Source organism: Saccopteryx bilineata, chromosome 2 (assembly GCF_036850765.1).
Source record: "Saccopteryx bilineata isolate mSacBil1 chromosome 2, mSacBil1_pri_phased_curated, whole genome shotgun sequence".
In the NCBI taxonomy this organism is placed as follows: Eukaryota; Metazoa; Chordata; class Mammalia; order Chiroptera; family Emballonuridae; genus Saccopteryx; species Saccopteryx bilineata.
This window is the reverse complement of record NC_089491.1, coordinates 318,070,939-318,088,760: the sequence shown is the minus strand read 5'-3', so window position 1 is coordinate 318,088,760 and position 17,822 is coordinate 318,070,939. Positions and strand designations below refer to the sequence as shown.

Here is a 17,822-nt window from a genome sequence, read left to right as displayed (position 1 = left end):
GGGCGTCGCTCTGCCGCGACCAGAGCCACTCTAGCGCCTGGGGCCGAGGCCAAGGAGCCATCCCCAGCGCCTGGGCCATCTTTGCTCCAATGGAGCCTCGGCTGCAGGAGGGGAAGAGAGAGACAGAGAGGAAGGAGAGGGGGAGGGGTGGAGAAGCAGGTGGGCACTTTCCCTGTGTGCCCTGGCCGGGAATCAAACCCGGGACTTCTGCACGCCAAGCTGACGCTCTACCACTGAGCCAACCGGCCAGGGCCATTATTTGTTAATTTTTGATTATTTGTTAATTATTGATATAGTTGGTTTAATCTATCGTCTTATTTTCTGTTATCTATGTTGTTACCTGATTTTCTTTTTTCTCCTTTCCTGCCTCCTTTTTGGTTAATTGGGGATTTTTAATGATCTCAGTTTATCTCCACTATTGTATTATTAGATATAATTTGTTTCTTTTTTTTTTTTTAGTGATTGTTCCAGGTTTACAGTATATATCTTTATAAGATTTTTTAAAGTATATTTTTAAATGATTTTATTTTTTAATTTTATTGATTTGAGAAAGAGAAAGAGACAGGAAGGGAGGAAGAGAGGGAGGAGAGTGATGAGAAACATCACTCATAGTTGTAGCACTTTAAGTTCAGTCGTCCCCCAACCCCTGGGCCATGGGCCGCGGACTGGTACCTGTCCATGGACCATTTGGTACCGGTCCGCAGAGAAAGAATAAATAACTTACATTATTTCCATTTTATTTATATTTAAGTCTGAACGATGTTTTATTTTTAAAAAATGACCAGACTCCCTCTGTTACATTCTGTCTAAGACTCACTCTTGATGCTTGTTTTGGTCACGTGATACATTTATCCGTCCCACCCTAAAGGCCGGTCCGTGAAAATATTTTCTGACATTAAACCAGTCTGTGGCCCAAAAAAGGTTGGGGACCACTGCTTTAGTTGTTCATTGATTGCTTCTCATATGTCCCTTGACTGGGGAGCTCCGGCCAAGCCAGTGACCCCTTGCTCAAGCCAGCAACTGTGTGCTTCAAGCCAGTGACTTTTGGGCTCAAGCCAGTGACCCTGGGTTCATGTTGATTACCCCATGCTCAAGCTGGCGAGCCCACACTTAAGCCGACGAGCCTGTGGTCAGGCTGGTGACCTCAGAGTTTCAAACCAGGGACCTCAGTGTTCTGAGTCAAGTTTCTAGCCACTGAGCACCCCCACCAGTCAGGCAATATACACCTTTAATTTATAAGTATTACCTTTATAGTATAAAAATTTTACAACAGTGCATGTTTATCCTTTGTGCTGTTGTTGTCATACATTTTACTTCTATATGTGTAATAAATTCCATGATACTTTGTTATTTTTGCTTTGAACAATTAAAGACATTAAAAATGAGGAAGGAATTCTTTTATATTTAACCACATATTTGCCATATCTGGTATCCTTCGTTCCTTTGTATAAATCCACTTTCCATATGGTATCACATTTCTTCTGCCTGAGGAACTTCTATTAATATTTTCTTAGCTTTGGTTGGCCTGAAAAGACTAATTCACTCTTATATTTGAAAGATACTTTAATAGGGTATAAAACTCAGGGTTGGGGGGAGGGCCTTAAAAATTCTGGGTTGATAATTTTTTCTTTAATTGTTTATTGATTTTAGAGATAGAGGAAGGGAGATAGAAACATCGATTTTTTTTTTTGTTCCACTCATATATGTATTTATTGATTGATTTTTATATGTGCCCTGACGAGTGACTGAACCTCAGTGTTGGCGTATTGGGACAACACTCCCCCCAGCTGAGCTACCTAGCCAGGGTATAGTTTTCTTTTTTCTTTTACTCTTTTTTTTTCTTTCTTTTTTTTTTTTTTTTTTTTTTGTGACAGAGAGAGAGAGATAGGGACAGACAGACAGGAAGAGAGAGAAACATCCATTCTTTGTTGCAGTTTCTTTGTCTTCTTAGTTCATTGATTGCTTTCTCATATGTGCCTTGATGAGGGGCTACAGCAGAGCGAGTGACCCCTTGCTCAAGCCAGCAACCTTTGGGCTCAAGCCAGCGATCATGGGGTCATATCTGTGATCCACACTCAAGCCAGCGACCCTGTGCTTGTTGTCGTTTTAATTTGTGTTTCTCTGATGATAAGTGATGTTGAGCATTTTTACATATGTCTATAGCCATCTGTATGTATGTTCTTTGGAGAAGTGTCTGTTCTGGTTCTCTGCCCATTTTTTAATTGGATTGTTTGTTGGTTTTGGTGTTGAGTTATATGAGTTATTTATAAATTTTAGATATTAACCCCTTGTTGGATATATCATTGACAAATAGCTATCTTTCTCTGTTCAGTGGGTTGTCTTTTCATTTTGTTGATGGTTTCCTTTGCTGTGCAAAATCTTTTTTGTTTGATGTAGTTCCATGTGTTTATTTTTTGTTTCCCTATCCCAGGGATATATATCAGAAAAAAACATTGTTTAAGAGAAATGTGAGTTTATTGCCTATGTTTTTTTCTAGGAGTTTTATGGTTTCAGGTCTTATATTTAATCCATTTTGAGTTTATTCTTATATATGATATAAGAAGGTGGTCTAGTTTCCTTTCTTTCTTTCTTTCTTTTTTTTTGGCATGTATCTGTTCATTTTCCCAACACCATTTATTGAATACACTCTTATTACCCCATTTTATGTTCTTGTGTTCTTTGCATTATATAATATTAATTGACCATGTAGGTGTAGTTTTATGTTTCGGCTCTCTGTTGTATTTCATGGATCTGTGTGTCTGTTTTTATGCTAGTACCATGCTGTTTTGATTACTATAGCCTTGTAGTATATATAGTCTGGTATCAGGGAGGGTGATTCTTCCAACTTGGTTCTTCTTTCTCAAGATGGCTGTGGCTATTTGGGGTCTTTGATTTAGTATAAATTTTGGATTATTCTAGTTCTGGGAAAAACACCATTGTTATTTTGATAGTGATTACATTGAGCCTATAGATTGCTTTGGGAAGTATGGACATTTTAATGGCGTTAATTCTTTGTATTTATGAACATGGTTTATGCTTCCATTTATTTGTATTTTCTTTAGTTTATTTCCTCAGTGTCTTATAATTTTTTAAGTACAGGTGTTTTTGTTTTTTTTTTACCTTTTTGGTTTATTTATTCCTAGGTATTTTTTTTTTTTTTTTTTTTGCATTTTTCTGAAGCTGGAAACAGGGAGAGACAGTCAGACAGACTCCCGCATGCGCCCGACTGGGATCCACCCGGCACGCCCACCAGGGGGCGACACTCTGCCCATCCTGGGCGTCGCCATGTTGCGACCCTCCTGGGTGTCGCCATGTTGCGACCAGAGCCACTCTAGCACCTGGGGCAGAGGCCACAGAGCCATCCCCAGTGCCCGGGCCATCTTTGCTCCAATGGAGCCTTGGCTGCGGGAGGGGAAGAGAGAGACAGAGAGGAAGGCGCGGCGGAGGGGTGGAGAAGCAAATGGGCGCTTCTCCTATGTGCCCTGGCCGGGAATCGAACCCGGGTCCTCCGCACGCTAGGCCGACGCTCTACCGCTGAGCCAACCGGCCAGGGCTCCTAGGTATTTTTTGATGCATTTGTATATATTATAGGATTGTTTTCTTAATTTCTCTTCCTGATAGTTAGTCATTGATGTTTAAAAATGCAACTGATTTCTGAGTATTAATTTTGTATCCTGCTACTTTACTGAATTCATTTATCAGTTCTAGTAGTTTTTTGGTAGAATCTTCAGGGTTTTCTATATATACTGTATTGTATCATCTGCAAATAATGACGATTTTACTTCTTCCTTTCCAATTTGGATGCCTATTATTTATTTATATTTTGTCTGATTACTGTGGTAGGACTTCCAAAACTATGTTGAATAAGAGTAATGAAAGTGGACATCCCTGTCTTGTTCTTGATCTTAAGGAAGATACTTTTAGTTTTTCCTTGTTGTACATGATTTTAACTGTGGATTTGTCATATATGGCCTTTATTATGTTTTCTCTGTTCCCACTTTGCTGAGAGTTCTTATCATAAATGGTTGTTGGATATTGTCAAATACTTTTTCTGCATCTGTTGATCTAATTATATGATTTTTATCCTTTGTTTTGTTTATATGTTATATTACATTATTTGATTTGCGGACTCTTTATTTAGAAGGGGAGATAGTGAGGCAGACTCCTGTATGCGCCTGACCAGGATCCACCTGGCAACCCTGCCTGGGTCCAATTCTTGAGTACCGAGCTATTTTTAGTGCCTAAGGCTGATGTGTTCAGACCAGCTGAACTATCCTCAGTGCCTGGGGCCAACGCTGAAACCAATTGAGCCACTGGCTGCAGGAGGGGAAGAAGGAAAGAGGGGGAGGAGAGAGAGAGAAGCAGATGGTATTGAATAGTTTCTCCTGTATGCCCTGACCAGGAATCAAACCAGGATGTTCCTATGCCAGACCAATGCTCTATCCACTGAGCCACCGGCCAGGGCCTGATTTGCAGATATTGAACCAACATTGGATTCTAGGGACAAATAGCATTTGATCATGGTGTATGATCTTTTTTTTTTTTTTTTTTGTATTTTTCTGAAGCTGGAAACGGGGAGAGACAGTCAGACAGACTCCCGCATGCGCCCGACTGGGATCCACCCGGCACGCCCACCAGGGGCGACGCTCTGCCCACCAGGGGGTGATGCTCTGCCCCTCCGGGGCGTCGCTCTGCCGGGACCAGAGCCACTCTAGCGCCTGGGGCAGAGGCCAAGGAGCCATCCCCAGCGCCCAGGCCATCTTTGCTCCAGTGGAGCCCCGGCTGCGGGAGGGGAAGAGAGAGACAGAGAGGAAGGAGAGGGGGAAGGGTGGAGAAGCAGATGGGCGCTTCTCCTGTGTGCCCTGGCTGGGAATCGAACCCGGGACTTCTGCACGTCAGGCTGACGCTCTACCACTGAGCCAACCAGCCAGGGTGAGATCTTTTCTATTTCTTGAGGTAGGCCTGGATTGCTGTGAATATCCCTCTGAGGCCTGCTTTCTCTGTGTCCCATAAGTTTTGGTTGTTGTGTTTTCATTTGTTTCAAGGTATCTTTTGATTTCTTCCTTGCTCTCATTGTTAACCCCGTCATTGTTTAGTGGCATGTTATTTAGCCTCCATGTATTTGTGTTTTCTTCAGGGTTTTTTCTTGTGATTTATTTCTAGTTTCATACCATTGGGGTTGTAAAAGATGCTTGATATGATTTCAGTCTTCTTAAATTTATTGAAATACATTTTGTGGTCTGATGCAGTATATCCTGGAAAATGTTCCATATGCATTTGAAAAGAATATATTCTACTGCTTTGCAGTGGAATTCTCTAAAAACAACAATTAAATCCATCTAGTCTAATTCCTTTTTGATTTTCTGTTGTTTTTACTCTTTGTTCTGAAGCATTGGATCTTTGTCTTTGCCCTCTGAATGAGAGGGTTTGCTGCCCATCTCCAAGGATTAGGCTTTTGCTTAGTAGAAGAGAAGGATCTAGACGAAGTGAGTGATGGCTGTATTTTGTCTGTCCTCTTAAAATTGCCAGTCACCTCCCTAATGCCTAGACTATCAAGGGAGACTATCTCTAGTCTTACGTCTGGGTTGGGATTTCTGTTCTTGCAGCTTCTTAAATGCTAAACAAAAGCAGAAGCAGCCTATGAAAACTGCTTAATGTCCCTGTTTGTGTCAATCATTTCTTTTTATTTTTTTTGACAGAGACAGAGTCAGAGAGAGGGACAGACAGACAGGAAGGGAGAGAGATGAGAGGCATCAGTTCTTTGTTTCAGCACCTTTAGTTGTTCATTGACTGCTTTCTTGTGTGCCATGATGGGGGTGCGGGCTACAGCAGAGCAAGTGACCCCTTGCTCAAGCCAGCGACCTTTGGGCTCAAGCCAGTAACTATGGAGTCATGTCTATGATCCCACGCTCAAGCTGGTGAGCCTGTGCTCAAGCCAGCGACCTCAGGGCTTTGAACCTGGGTCCTTGCGCCCAAGTTCATTGCTCTATCCACTGCACAACCGCCTGATCAGGCTGTGTTGGTCTTTTCTGAGTCTATTTCTAGTGACTGGTTTTTCTCCTGGTTGCAGATCAGGAAAAAGTTTTCATGCTTTTCTTGGTAGGGTGGGGGGCTGGTAATTTTTGATTGGATATTGTAGACTTAATTTACTTTTATTGAGTGTTAGATTTTGTTATATTCCTTTGAAGTGTTGGATTTATTTACTTAATTTTGGCGGGCTGGTGTGCAACCAAGTTACTTACAGATTACTCCAATCCTTTTGAGATTTGTTTTTAAGTTTTTTTAAGGGTGATTTTAAAGTAGCTTTTGCTCTAGAACTAATTTAGCCGTACTCCTAAAGCATGGTCCTTTTGAATTCTCTTCTGAATGCCATGTGGATTCAAGGGAAGTCTCTCTATTCTGGCTGGAGAGAAGTCAAATGATTCTAGATCCTTTTCAAACTCTAGGATTTATTTTACAGTTTACCCTGGTAATAATTCTATCTCATATTGTTTGTTATTCAGCCAAAGTTCAAGGGGATTCTATGAAGATTTCTGGGCCTTCTTTCTAGGTACCTGCTCTGCATATTCTATCCTGCAAATTCTAGCTGCTTTGGCCTACCTGAACTTGTATCTGTCTCCTTAACCCAGTGAGGTTGCTGAACTCTGTTTTAGGGCCTCTATCTGAGTCATAGTTCAGGAGTTACCTCTAGGCAAAAAGCCTAGGTTAGGATAGGCCTCTTGTTGTTTATCTTTTCTCATGGATCACAGTTCTTAGCTGCCTGTTGTCTGAAAATAGTTACTTTCTGTATTATATCCAGTTTTCTAGTTGTTTACAGTGGGAGGTTAATTACAGAGCACCGAGAAGTTCCCATATTGCCCTATAAAGCAAAATATTTGTATTTTGGAATAATTTAAGTTGGCTTTAAAAGAAATACCAGTGCTCGACTTATGACCACGATTGGTTCCGACAGACTGGTCGTAACACGATTTGGTCGTAAGTTGAGTAGGCTATATGTACAGTACTGTGAAATGATGTTATAAAAATCTTTGAGTCATATTTTATCATAATTTTTTTTCATTGTTATATATCATAATTTTCTTTGTTCATTTTATGCCATTTGTATCATCTCTACACCATATTGTTTCTTATTTTTACATTCGTCAGGTTTAAGTAAAACACGGCATTACCAGTACAACTGGTTTAATATTTGCAAAGACAATTTCCTCTTGGTAGACATCTTGGGAGGGGTTTGATGAAAAATATCCAAGACACAAAACACAAATTGCTGTACCGAGTCTGGGATAACAGTTGAAATGGTGCACGCGGAGATAGCACTGTCATGCGCCCAGCTGGGTAACGCTTGCGCTGCCAGACGCGGAGCAGTCATGGCTAGCGATTGTGGTCCTAAAGTCGAATGGTCGTAAGTTGCATAGGTCATAAGTCGATCAATATTTGTATATAGAAAAATCAATTTCAGGTAGATTAAGGACTTAAATGACAAAAATTTTAAAGCTCTTATTAAAAAGTATAGATAATTTGCTCTTAGATTCTGGGGACAGCAAAGGATTCTAATCACTTTTGCACTGTATAAAGAGAATCCCTTCTATAAGTTCAGAAGCACAATTCCTGTGGGTTAGGTACTAGAGGTTTGAGAAAATAAGAATGTTTTAATATTCAGAGTTTACATAAAATGAGAGATTACCATTTAAAAGCATTAAGAAATGTGTAGGTGGGGGTTAAGGAACCAGTAACAAAACAAAGATCTCTGACATCTGGGATTTCATTTTTTGCTAAGCCCAGGTGTTACTAGAATTGTTTTCCTTGCAGTGATTTGTGCTCATTGTAAGAATGTATCACTTACCATCTTCTGGTGTTCATTCCATAGAACAAAGTCATGAAGATAGAGAAATGGCAGGGCATGGATTTTCAACATTTACATACTGAAAAATTTAGAAGTTATTTCAAAGATGAATTTTCCAACTTTGATGTGCAGAATACAGAGAGACAAAATTATACCACTAGTCAGATAAGATTTACACTTTCCTTACCCATAATTAATCCTATTTCTCTTATTGGAGTCCAATTTAGCAAAGAGTATATATATGAAGAGGGCTGAAACTTGTTACCCTCAGGCAGCTGGCTTTGCAGTCTGAACATTTCAACTTAAAGTTTTGTAGGATATGGTCATTTGGAGAAGAGAATGACCAGTGTTCGTTAAATTCACTGTACTTTTCACAGGCTAAACTAAATTCATCTAATTCCATGTATGAGCAAACCAGTCTGAGGATTTAAATTAAGATGGAAAGATCCCAGAAACTCTGCCTGACTGGGTATATCTTTAGTTTCAATTTGATTATGTTCCCTTTCAAGTCAGAGAATAAATATATTTTTGATGGACATCCTTTTTTGTAATGAGACTGTCATTTCTCATGGACCATGTATTTATATATTCTTGATTTTTAGGCAGAGGATCTCAGCACGGCAAGGACTCAGTAAATCAGTTATTTTTTCCCTCCAAATGAGCATGTCCAAACCAAGGAAATGAATACTAATGAATTTTGGTTAGTTTTAAGGACAGATGAAGAACAAAGTAGTCTCTGTTGTGATCTCTTTTTGTATGTTTCTCGTTTGCTAAGTACAGTTAATTTAAAAGTGGTTTGGGTTTTGTGGAAGCCATTTTTAAAGCATTCTGAACTGTTAGGCATCCTTTTATATGTATATATATATTTCTGTACTGTTTGACTTCATATTTAAATGGGGTGGGGAGAGACTCAGAGAGGCTCTTTGAAGTACTCTTCTCACCTTATGAAAAACTAGAAAGCCCGGCGGTCATATGAAATGACCGCTGTTCTAGATATTATAAATTGTAATTAAAATGATTTGTGCAAAGGTATTTGCTAATTCAAACTGAATTACCCAGGGCAGGTGGCGAGGATGCCCCTTTGCTTACTGCCCCACGGGGTTTCCCCCTTCTACTTGCTTAATTGCTTAAAGTAGAGTGTAATGAAGGAAACCACTGGCGGCACATTTCTTAAAAGCCACCGCTAGCTCAATAAATAAAGGTGATTTAAATATGTTTTAATCCTTTTTGTGTTTCGGTCAACATTACTCTGTTGGGTTTTTTTTTTGCATTTATCTCCTGCCTTTGTTCAAGGGACTCATTTTGTCGAGGCAGACTTTTTTGTCTTGCATCTGAGGCAAGCCTTGTTTCTCTATGCTCATCAGTCTCATTTTGCTGAGAAAGACGCATTTGCTCTGCGACTGAAGCAAGCCTTGTCTTTCTCTGCTCAGTGGTTTCTTTTTTTCGAGAAAGCCATTTTTGTGCAGCTTTAGCTCCTTTTCTCTCCTCTTCAGTGCTGTATTTTCTAGGAGGCATTCTTAAAAGAAATTAAGTTGAGACGTAGTTTTTATGTAAAACAGATGATTGCCAATGCAAACAAATGTTCACCTTCCCCCTAACCTGCTCAATTTGCGTTCAGCCGTGGCAACTTCACCCCATTGGCTAGTACAGTTATGCAAGCAACCAATAAGCTATCGGCGACAAACAGACACTTAAGCCGCATATAATAAAGAAGCCAAAAGTTGAATCAGTTTCTCAGGTTTCTTGTTGAAATTGTCACAGAGGCCTCTGAAGTTGTAGGGTTCTTTACATCCTATAAAATGTTTTACTGGACTTAGGATCACTTAAGTGATCACCATTGAGGAAATGTAACCACAGTCCTCTGCATTATCAAAGACCTACTGTACTCTACCTTGGGGAAAAAAAGATGCTTGGGAGTATCTTTGAACCAGCAATTCCACTAGCTAGTTTTACCTACTGTCCTTCCTTGTGTGAGTAACTCAGGCTGATTTATAACACCAGTGAGGTTCTAGACATGCTTTGTAAGCAAAGGAATAATGATGTTATTGAGGAATTTGGGAAGTTTAGTTTGAAAAATAAGTGCACAGACCACATTGACTGAATAAGACTTCTTGAGACTGCTTGCCCTTAAGAGAATGTATGCTCTTGTCTGAGGGGAAGACCATTTTCTTTTTTATCCTTTGTATTTGAGAGAGCAGTGATGAGAATACTTGGTAATATGTGTAATTCATTACAATCTGTTACAAAATTGATAAGTATAGGAAGAAAACTCATTGATCAGGATCATATCCATCCCTGGAGGCTGTTTGATAGTGATTAAAGGCTTTACTTTTAATTGGGGGAGGGCTCATAGGAGGAGAGTTGTGAGAGAGGAGTTTTGAATGAATAATTTTTTTATTTTTGCATATTCATGCTTCTTAAATCACAGAAGCATGTAAAAGGTTCATCTTGAACTTGAAGGAAAGACTTTGGCTTATATATTCTCAGTGACTAACTTTTGATTATATGAATAGATGACCTGTTTTGTATACATTTAAAATTCTGAATGATTTTTGCTAAGCCAGTAATGTGATTTAGAACTAAAATTTCCCTCTCTGCATTATTCGATGTGTTCTGGGAATAATACAGAGAGAATAATACAAAGTAACTTGGATTATCTGATGTCTTGATTACATATTCCACCACTTTCCTTTATAAAGGCTCCTATTCAAGAATTGCACCTGCATGCACTCATTTCTTCATCAAATATTTGCTGAGTACTCACTATGTGCTAGGTCCTGTTCTAGAAGCTTGGCATGTCTCTGTGAATAGTAGACAGACATTTCTACCAGTTTCTTTTTTTTTTTTTAATTATAATTTTATTTTTTTAATGGGGCAACATCAATAAATCAGGTTACATATATTCAACGATCAACAAGTCCAGGTTATCTTGTCTTTCAATTATGTTGCATACCCATCACCCAAAGTCAGATTGTCCTCTGTCACCTTCTATCTAGTTTTCTTTGTGCCCCTCCCCCTCCCCCTTTCCCTCTCCCTTTCCCCCCTCCCCCTGTAACCACCACACTCTTATCAATGTCTCTTAGTTTCACTTTTATGTCCCACCTATGTATGGAATAATGCAGTTTCTGTTTTTTTCTGATTTACTTATTTCACTTTGTATAATGTTATCAAGATCCCACCATTTTGCTGTAAATGATCCGATGTCATCATTTCTTATGGCTGAGTAGTATTCCATAGTGTATATGTGCCACATCTTCTTTATCCAGTTGTCTATTGACGGGCTTTTTTCTACCAGTTTCTTCATGAGGATTATGACTTTATTATTATGAGGGGGTCCTTATAGTACTTTTTTTTTCTTTCTTTTTTTTTTTTTTTTTTTTTTTACAGAGACAGAAAGAGTCAGAGAGAGGGATAGACAGGGACAAACAGGAACGGAGAGAGATGAGAAGCATCAATCATTAGTTTTTGATTGCGACACCTTAGTTGTTCATTGATTGCTTTCTCATATGTGCCTTGACCATGGGGCTACAGCAGACCGAGTAACCACTTGCTCAAGCCAGCGACCTTGGGTCCAAGCTGGTGAGCTTTGCTCAAACCAGATGAGCCTGTGCTCAAGCTGGCGACTTCGGAATCTCGAACCTGAGTCCTCCACATCCCAGTTCGACGCTCTATCCACTGTGCCACCACCTGGTCAGGCTAATAGTACATTTATTCTTTAATTTCTTGTTAACTCTGTTTTAATGATGGAAGGGAGAGGAACTCCTTTCCTGTTTGATAACAAAAAAGCTACTATTGCTTTCATCTTTAGACATTTTCTTTGGAAGATTGGGACACACACAAATATCAGTGACATGCTTTGAAACTAACCTAGCCTTTCACATGTCCCTCCAAATTTGGATGCTTGTTCATTTATTATATTTTCCACATTGGCTTCAAGTGGCTCTTAACTTTCTGAAAATAAAATTACCCTTAAAAGCTGATAATTGCCTGACCTCTGGTGGCACAGTAGATAAAGCGTCAACCTGGGAACACTGAGGTTGCGGGTTGAAAACCCTGCACTTGTCTGGTCAAGGCATATATGGGAGTTGATGCTTTCTGCTCCTCCCCCTTTCTCTCTCTCTCTCTCTCTCTCCCTCCCTCCCTCCCTCCCTCCTCTCTAAAATGAATAAATAAAAATAAATTTTAAAAAAGCTGATAATTGCCTTAGAAGATATTTTAAATATTGTGTTGGAGGTAATTTTAATAGCAAAAGTAAGATTATGGCCCCTTTGATGGGAGTACCCCTCTTTTGTATAGATAATGTCTGGCATGTTTGGCATGGCCAGATGGTTTGGTTGTTTGGAGCATCTTCCTGATATACAAAGGTTGTGGGTTTGATTTCCAGTCAGGGCATATGCAGGAACAGATCGATGTATCTCTCTCTCCTTCTCTCTCTCTCTTCCTCTTTCTCTAAAAGCAATAAATACATTTTAAAATATTTTCTGGCATGCTTGTTAAAAGTCTTAATTTTACAATAACCTTGAACGTACTCTGTTAGGTGTGTAGCAGAATATACCTCACCAGTATCAACCTGAGCTTGACTTTTGATGATTATGTAATTTAAATTGTAGTAAGTAGGCTTTCTTCATTCTTCCCCCTCACCAGGTATACAATGTTTACATGGCAGGGAGGCAGCTGTGTTCTAAGCGGTACCGGGAGTTTGCCATCCTACACCAGAACCTGAAGAGAGAGTTTGCCAATTTTACATTTCCCCGACTTCCAGGGAAGTGGCCTTTCTCTTTATCAGAACAGCAATTAGATGCCCGACGACGAGGACTGGAAGAATATCTAGAGAAAGGTAAGCTATCTCAACTATCTTGAGTAGACATAGAGTCAAGGTATATGTTGGAATTCCTAATCTGTATAGCTAAGTTTCCTGAGGTGTTGTAATGAAAGTAAGTCAAGTTTCTGACTGTGGATGTTAATTGATGTGAGCTTTGAGCCAAGACTAAAATGTCCAGTACAGTGATTCATAGTCTATTTTATTGACTCATTGAGCATGTAACAACAGAAAAATACATAATTCATTTTTGATGCATTAAGGACCTTTATTTATAGGGTTATATGATTTGTTAGCAAACACATATAGACTGACTTATCAGCATGCTGAATTGATTTGTGAACTAACTGGGGAATATTTAGGACATTTTAAAAATAATTCTCGATTCCCTGACATTTTCTGCTTGAAAACTTCCTATTCCTCTTCCAGTTGTCCATATATAGGTTTGCTGAGTTGTAGATAATCTAAGGCAGGGGTCCCTAAACTATAGCCCGTGGGCCGCATGTGGCCCCCTGAGGCCATTTATCTGGCCCCCGCCGCACTTCCAGAAGGGGCACCTCTTTCATTGGTGGTCAGTGAGAGTACTGTATGTGGCGGCACCACAAGGCACGGCGTCGCTCACAGTACAGTACTTCTTTTGGTGACGCGCGCATCACGACTCCGGAAGCATGTCATATCACTTGTTACGGCTAGCAGTGACAAATATGGAACCGGACATTGACCATCTCATTAGCCAAAAGCAGGCCCATAGTTCCCATTGAAATACTGGTCAGTTTGTTGATTTAAGTTCACTTGTTCTTTATTTTAAATATTGTATTTGTTCCCGTTTTGTTTTTTTACTTTAAAATAAGATATGTGCATAGGGATTTGTTCATAGTTTTTTTTTTATAGTCCAGCCCCCTCCAACGGTCTGAGGGACAGTGAACTGGCCCCCTGTGTAAAAAGTTTGGGGACCTCTGATCTAAGGTCTCTTTGTTCTAAGCACATGATAGGTGAAAGTATTGAAACTTACTTGTTGTATCAGGACTTCCAAACAATGCATTGAGGAGTCAGTGGATGTGGATGCTGAAGTACCTGTTCATCTAGAAAGTTGAAGGAAATGACAGATCTCCTGAATAAGATAGTTCATTTTGTAGCTCAGAGAAGAGGCCTTGCTTTGCTACATTGTAGAGTTAACGTACTTTGCTAGCTGTGCAATAAGCTTTTCTTTCCTTTTTTTTGTTGTGGCAGAGAGAGAGAGAGAGAGAGAGTGACAGATAGGGACAGACAAACAGGAAGGGAGGGAGATGAGAAATATCAGTTCTTCGTGTGGTTCCATAGTTGTTCATTGATTGATTTCTCATATGTGCCTTGACCGGGGGGGGGGGGGGGGGGGCTACAGCAGACCGAGTGACCCCTTGCTCGGGCCAGCACCTTAGGCTCAAGCTGGTGAGCTTTGCTCAAACCAGATGAGCCCGCGTTCAAACTGGTGTCCTCTGGGTCTCGAACCTGGGTCCTCCACATCCCTGTTTGATGCTCTATCCACTGCACCACCACCTGGTGAGGTGCAATAGGCTTTTCTTGAAAATATTTATACTAATTTAATATAATAATGAACTTATCTGGTATTTAGTAACTCTGTGTCCTTGTGTAAAACCCAGCTGACCTAGTTGAATTTTTTTTTAACTTTAGTAGAGAGCCTTATCCCTGAAGAAAAATTATTTTCCCCATAGAAGTAGTGAAATGTCCTCATTTATTACTGGCTTTTTTCTAACATGGAATGGCCTCGAAACACAGCCCTTGAGAAATGAGAAATGGTACAGTTTTTTAAATAAAATGAAGTAAAATCATCAGTGTAATTTACTATCCTCATGAGAGTCTCAGGAAATTAACTTTCTTAGATTGAGACAATTAGATACCTACCTGCCTGCTTTACCTCTTTCTTCCCTCCTTTCTTTTTGTTGTTTTGAAGTTCAAATTAGTGAGGTAAGAAGATGTGCTAAGCTTAACACTTAATTACCTATTTCCCCAAAATAGATTTAAATGTTTATGGTTCTCTGGCTGGCCTGTTCTGAAGCCAAATAGATATTTTCCTTTTGTATTTCAATTTTGTGTTTGATTTTTTTTCTTTTAAAGATTTTTATTTATTGATTTTAGAGAGAGAGTAAAGAGGGAGAAAGGTGTGTGTGGGGGGGAGGCGGGAAGCAACAACTTGTGGTGGTTTCTCATATGTGCCTTGACCAGGCAAGTCTGGATTTCAAACTGGCAACTCAGCATTTCAAGTTGTCGCCTTATCCACTGCGCCAGCACAGGTCGGGGTGTTTGGTTTATTTCTAATTGACCTTACCCTTGCCCTGCTGTCCATTTTGTTAATAGTTCACACAAAACTGTAAAGTTAGATGTACTGAACTTTTATTTCTCTTTTTTGGGGCTGACTTCCTTGGCTAATGTTTAATATTTTTAGCAAGCTGCATTTTTGTGCATTCTATTATTCCTTTAAGTTCATATTTATATGAATGTTTGTTGTGTTTGTAGAATATCATATGTTAGAGATGACATACTGCGTCAACATTGCCTAGTACTAGTGATTTTCACTTAAATCTTGATATGTACTTGACTTTATAGTCTTGATTTTAGAACCTCATGCCAGATTCTATTTTTGTTTTCTACAGTGTGCTCAATACGAGTCATTGGTGAGAGTGATATCATGCAGGAATTCCTGTCGGAATCAGATGAGGTAAGTGACTATTCCTACAATGACTGTTTACCTTTTGGTTCATTGTAGGGGAAAATAAATTAAAGATTTATTTCAATTATGGCGAATGTCTTTTGTTCGACTTCCTTCTTTTTATGTGTCCTGCTTATCCCTCAAAACCAATGCTAGATCCACCTTCTCTTTGAAACCTTTCCTGTTACTCAAGTCATTGATTTTTCATTCCACCAAGAACTTTTACAGTCAGGACCACTTAATGATCACTTTGTTGCTACCTCATTCTCTAATTTTTTTATACATATAATCAGATTGTTACTTTATATTTTGGTGTGAGTTACTTGTAGGTAAGAGCTAATTTTTTTTTAAGTTTTATTGAGGCATAATTGACAAATAGGAATTATATGTATTTGAGGTGTTCAACTTGATATTTTGATATGTGTGTACATTGTGATGAGGACCACAATCAAGCTAATTTAACATATTTATCCCCTAGTTACTCCTTTCTTCCTTCTTTTCTTCCTTTTGTGGTGAGAACACTTAAGATCTACCCTCTTAGCAAACTGTAGTGTACAGTACAATATTGTTAACTGTGGTCACCATGCTGCATGTGAGAACTCCAGAATGAGAGCTCAATCTTGATCATCTTTATACTCCTAGTGCTTTAGCGCAGTATCAGGCATATTGTAGGTGCTTAATAAATATGAACTGACAGAAGAATGAATATGTAGTGCTACTCAGTGATGGGATTCAAATAATTTAGCACCTGGTTCTCTGCCCTAATGATGGTTTTAAGTATAAAAAACAATATACTGCTCACCTGTGGTGGCACAGTGGATAAAGCGTTGACCTGGAATGCTGAGGTCAACGGTTCAAATCCCTGGGCTTTCCTGGTCAAGGCACATACAGGAAGCTACTTCTACAAGTTAATGCTTCCCACTTCTCCCCCCTGTTTGTCTCTCTCTTCCTCCTCTCTCTCTCAAAACTAATAAGTAGCATTAAAAAAATGTTAAAAGAAATAAAACCAGTATACCAAAAAGTAGTTTATTATTCATGTATTTAATACTTAAATAAGAACAATAAAAGAGGTACACAAAACTAGATTGTTATAAGTTTTAAAATATTAATGAAAAAAAATAATACCTGATAAAAAACAATAAAACTATTATTTAAGATATTTCCATATTGCTTCTTGATTGGTGTCCTCACTTGCAATTTTTTTCACCTATGGAAGGAAGGCACTTAGAATACACTGCTGCGCAGTTGAACATTAAAAAAGAGTGAAGAATGTAATTTATGATTTCTACATTGAGCGGCTGCCCAGGCACCCACCTTAGAGAGAACTCTGATTATGAGTGCCATTTTAACAACCAGTTTGCCAAACTCAACAAAAAATTAGGTATCAGTTCTGCCAAACCAGTATGAACTGGCTGAATCCCACCACTGGTGCTACTGTATTAAAAGTATGTTATTCACTGTTTATTTTATATGTATATATCTTATTTTCCCAGCTAGATTATAAGTTTATTACAGACAGGGGCTTATCAGAAAGTAATGCTTAGGATGGTTTTAGGCAATGAATAATACTTAAAGTGGTAATGAAGATGAACCTGTTCTTAAATAGTTGTTTCTAATAAAAGTTACAAGGTCAAACATCCATTAGAGGAATGTGTTAATTATTAAAAGCAGTAAGAGAGAAGGATTTCTTTTGAATTAAGGAGGATAAGAATTGTTTACTCTTTGCTGGAAGAAAATTGGACATCAGACTAATTCCTTAATTTAGATGTGATTATTTCAGGAATTTACTTGAGCCATTCTAACATGCCTAACCATATAAAACCAGAAAATATTGGTTGAAACTACTGCTTTTGGTTGTCTTCTTTTCTTATTTGTAAATTCTGAGTGCTTGAAAATAAGCCAAAAATCCCATCTATGATTGACCTAGACCGTTTCACACAAGTGTTATGTTTTTAAACGTGAACATGTTGGCCTCCACATATTTCTCTTCTCCCTGTTCATCTTGCAAGTTAACTTCTGCTGCAACCTAAAGTCAGCTTAATGGCTTGTAAATGTATCGACTTAAATGGGTTTTTTTTCTCCCCTTTTCATTGAAATTCACTTTGTCTCTATAACATGTTTAGGTTGTTTTAGCTAACATGTTACAAGGAGAATGATGATATACTGGTCATAAATTCTTTCTCTGTGTCTTTCTCCCCAGAATTACAATGGTGTGTCCGATGTAGAGCTGAGAGTAGCATTACCAGATGGAACAACAGTTACAGTCAGGGTTAAAAAGAACAGTACCACAGACCAAGTGTATCAGGTAAAGTACATTTGAACAGGTAGACTTGACATTGCATGGTTCAGAGCTAAGGAAGGAGTTAATACATATACAGTGCTTGAAGTATATGGCACATAAGTTTATTAAATGTTAGCTGCTGTTGTCAATGTTATTATTGTTAATATGAAAT

The 17,822-nt window shown here is 38.9% G+C and overlaps 1 protein-coding gene across 1 annotated transcript in view; it reads left to right on the top strand.

The window, feature by feature from the left end:
* The window catches only part of SNX27 (sorting nexin 27), a 120,364-nt gene that overhangs the window by 50,030 nt on the left and 52,512 nt on the right, over window positions 1-17,822 (top strand). The window contains exons 3-5 of the mRNA XM_066262131.1: window positions 12,488-12,680; window positions 15,314-15,378; window positions 17,570-17,674. Of these exons, the coding sequence (XP_066118228.1) occupies window positions 12,488-12,680; window positions 15,314-15,378; window positions 17,570-17,674 (363 nt within the window). The remainder of the gene's footprint in view (window positions 1-12,487; window positions 12,681-15,313; window positions 15,379-17,569; window positions 17,675-17,822) is intronic.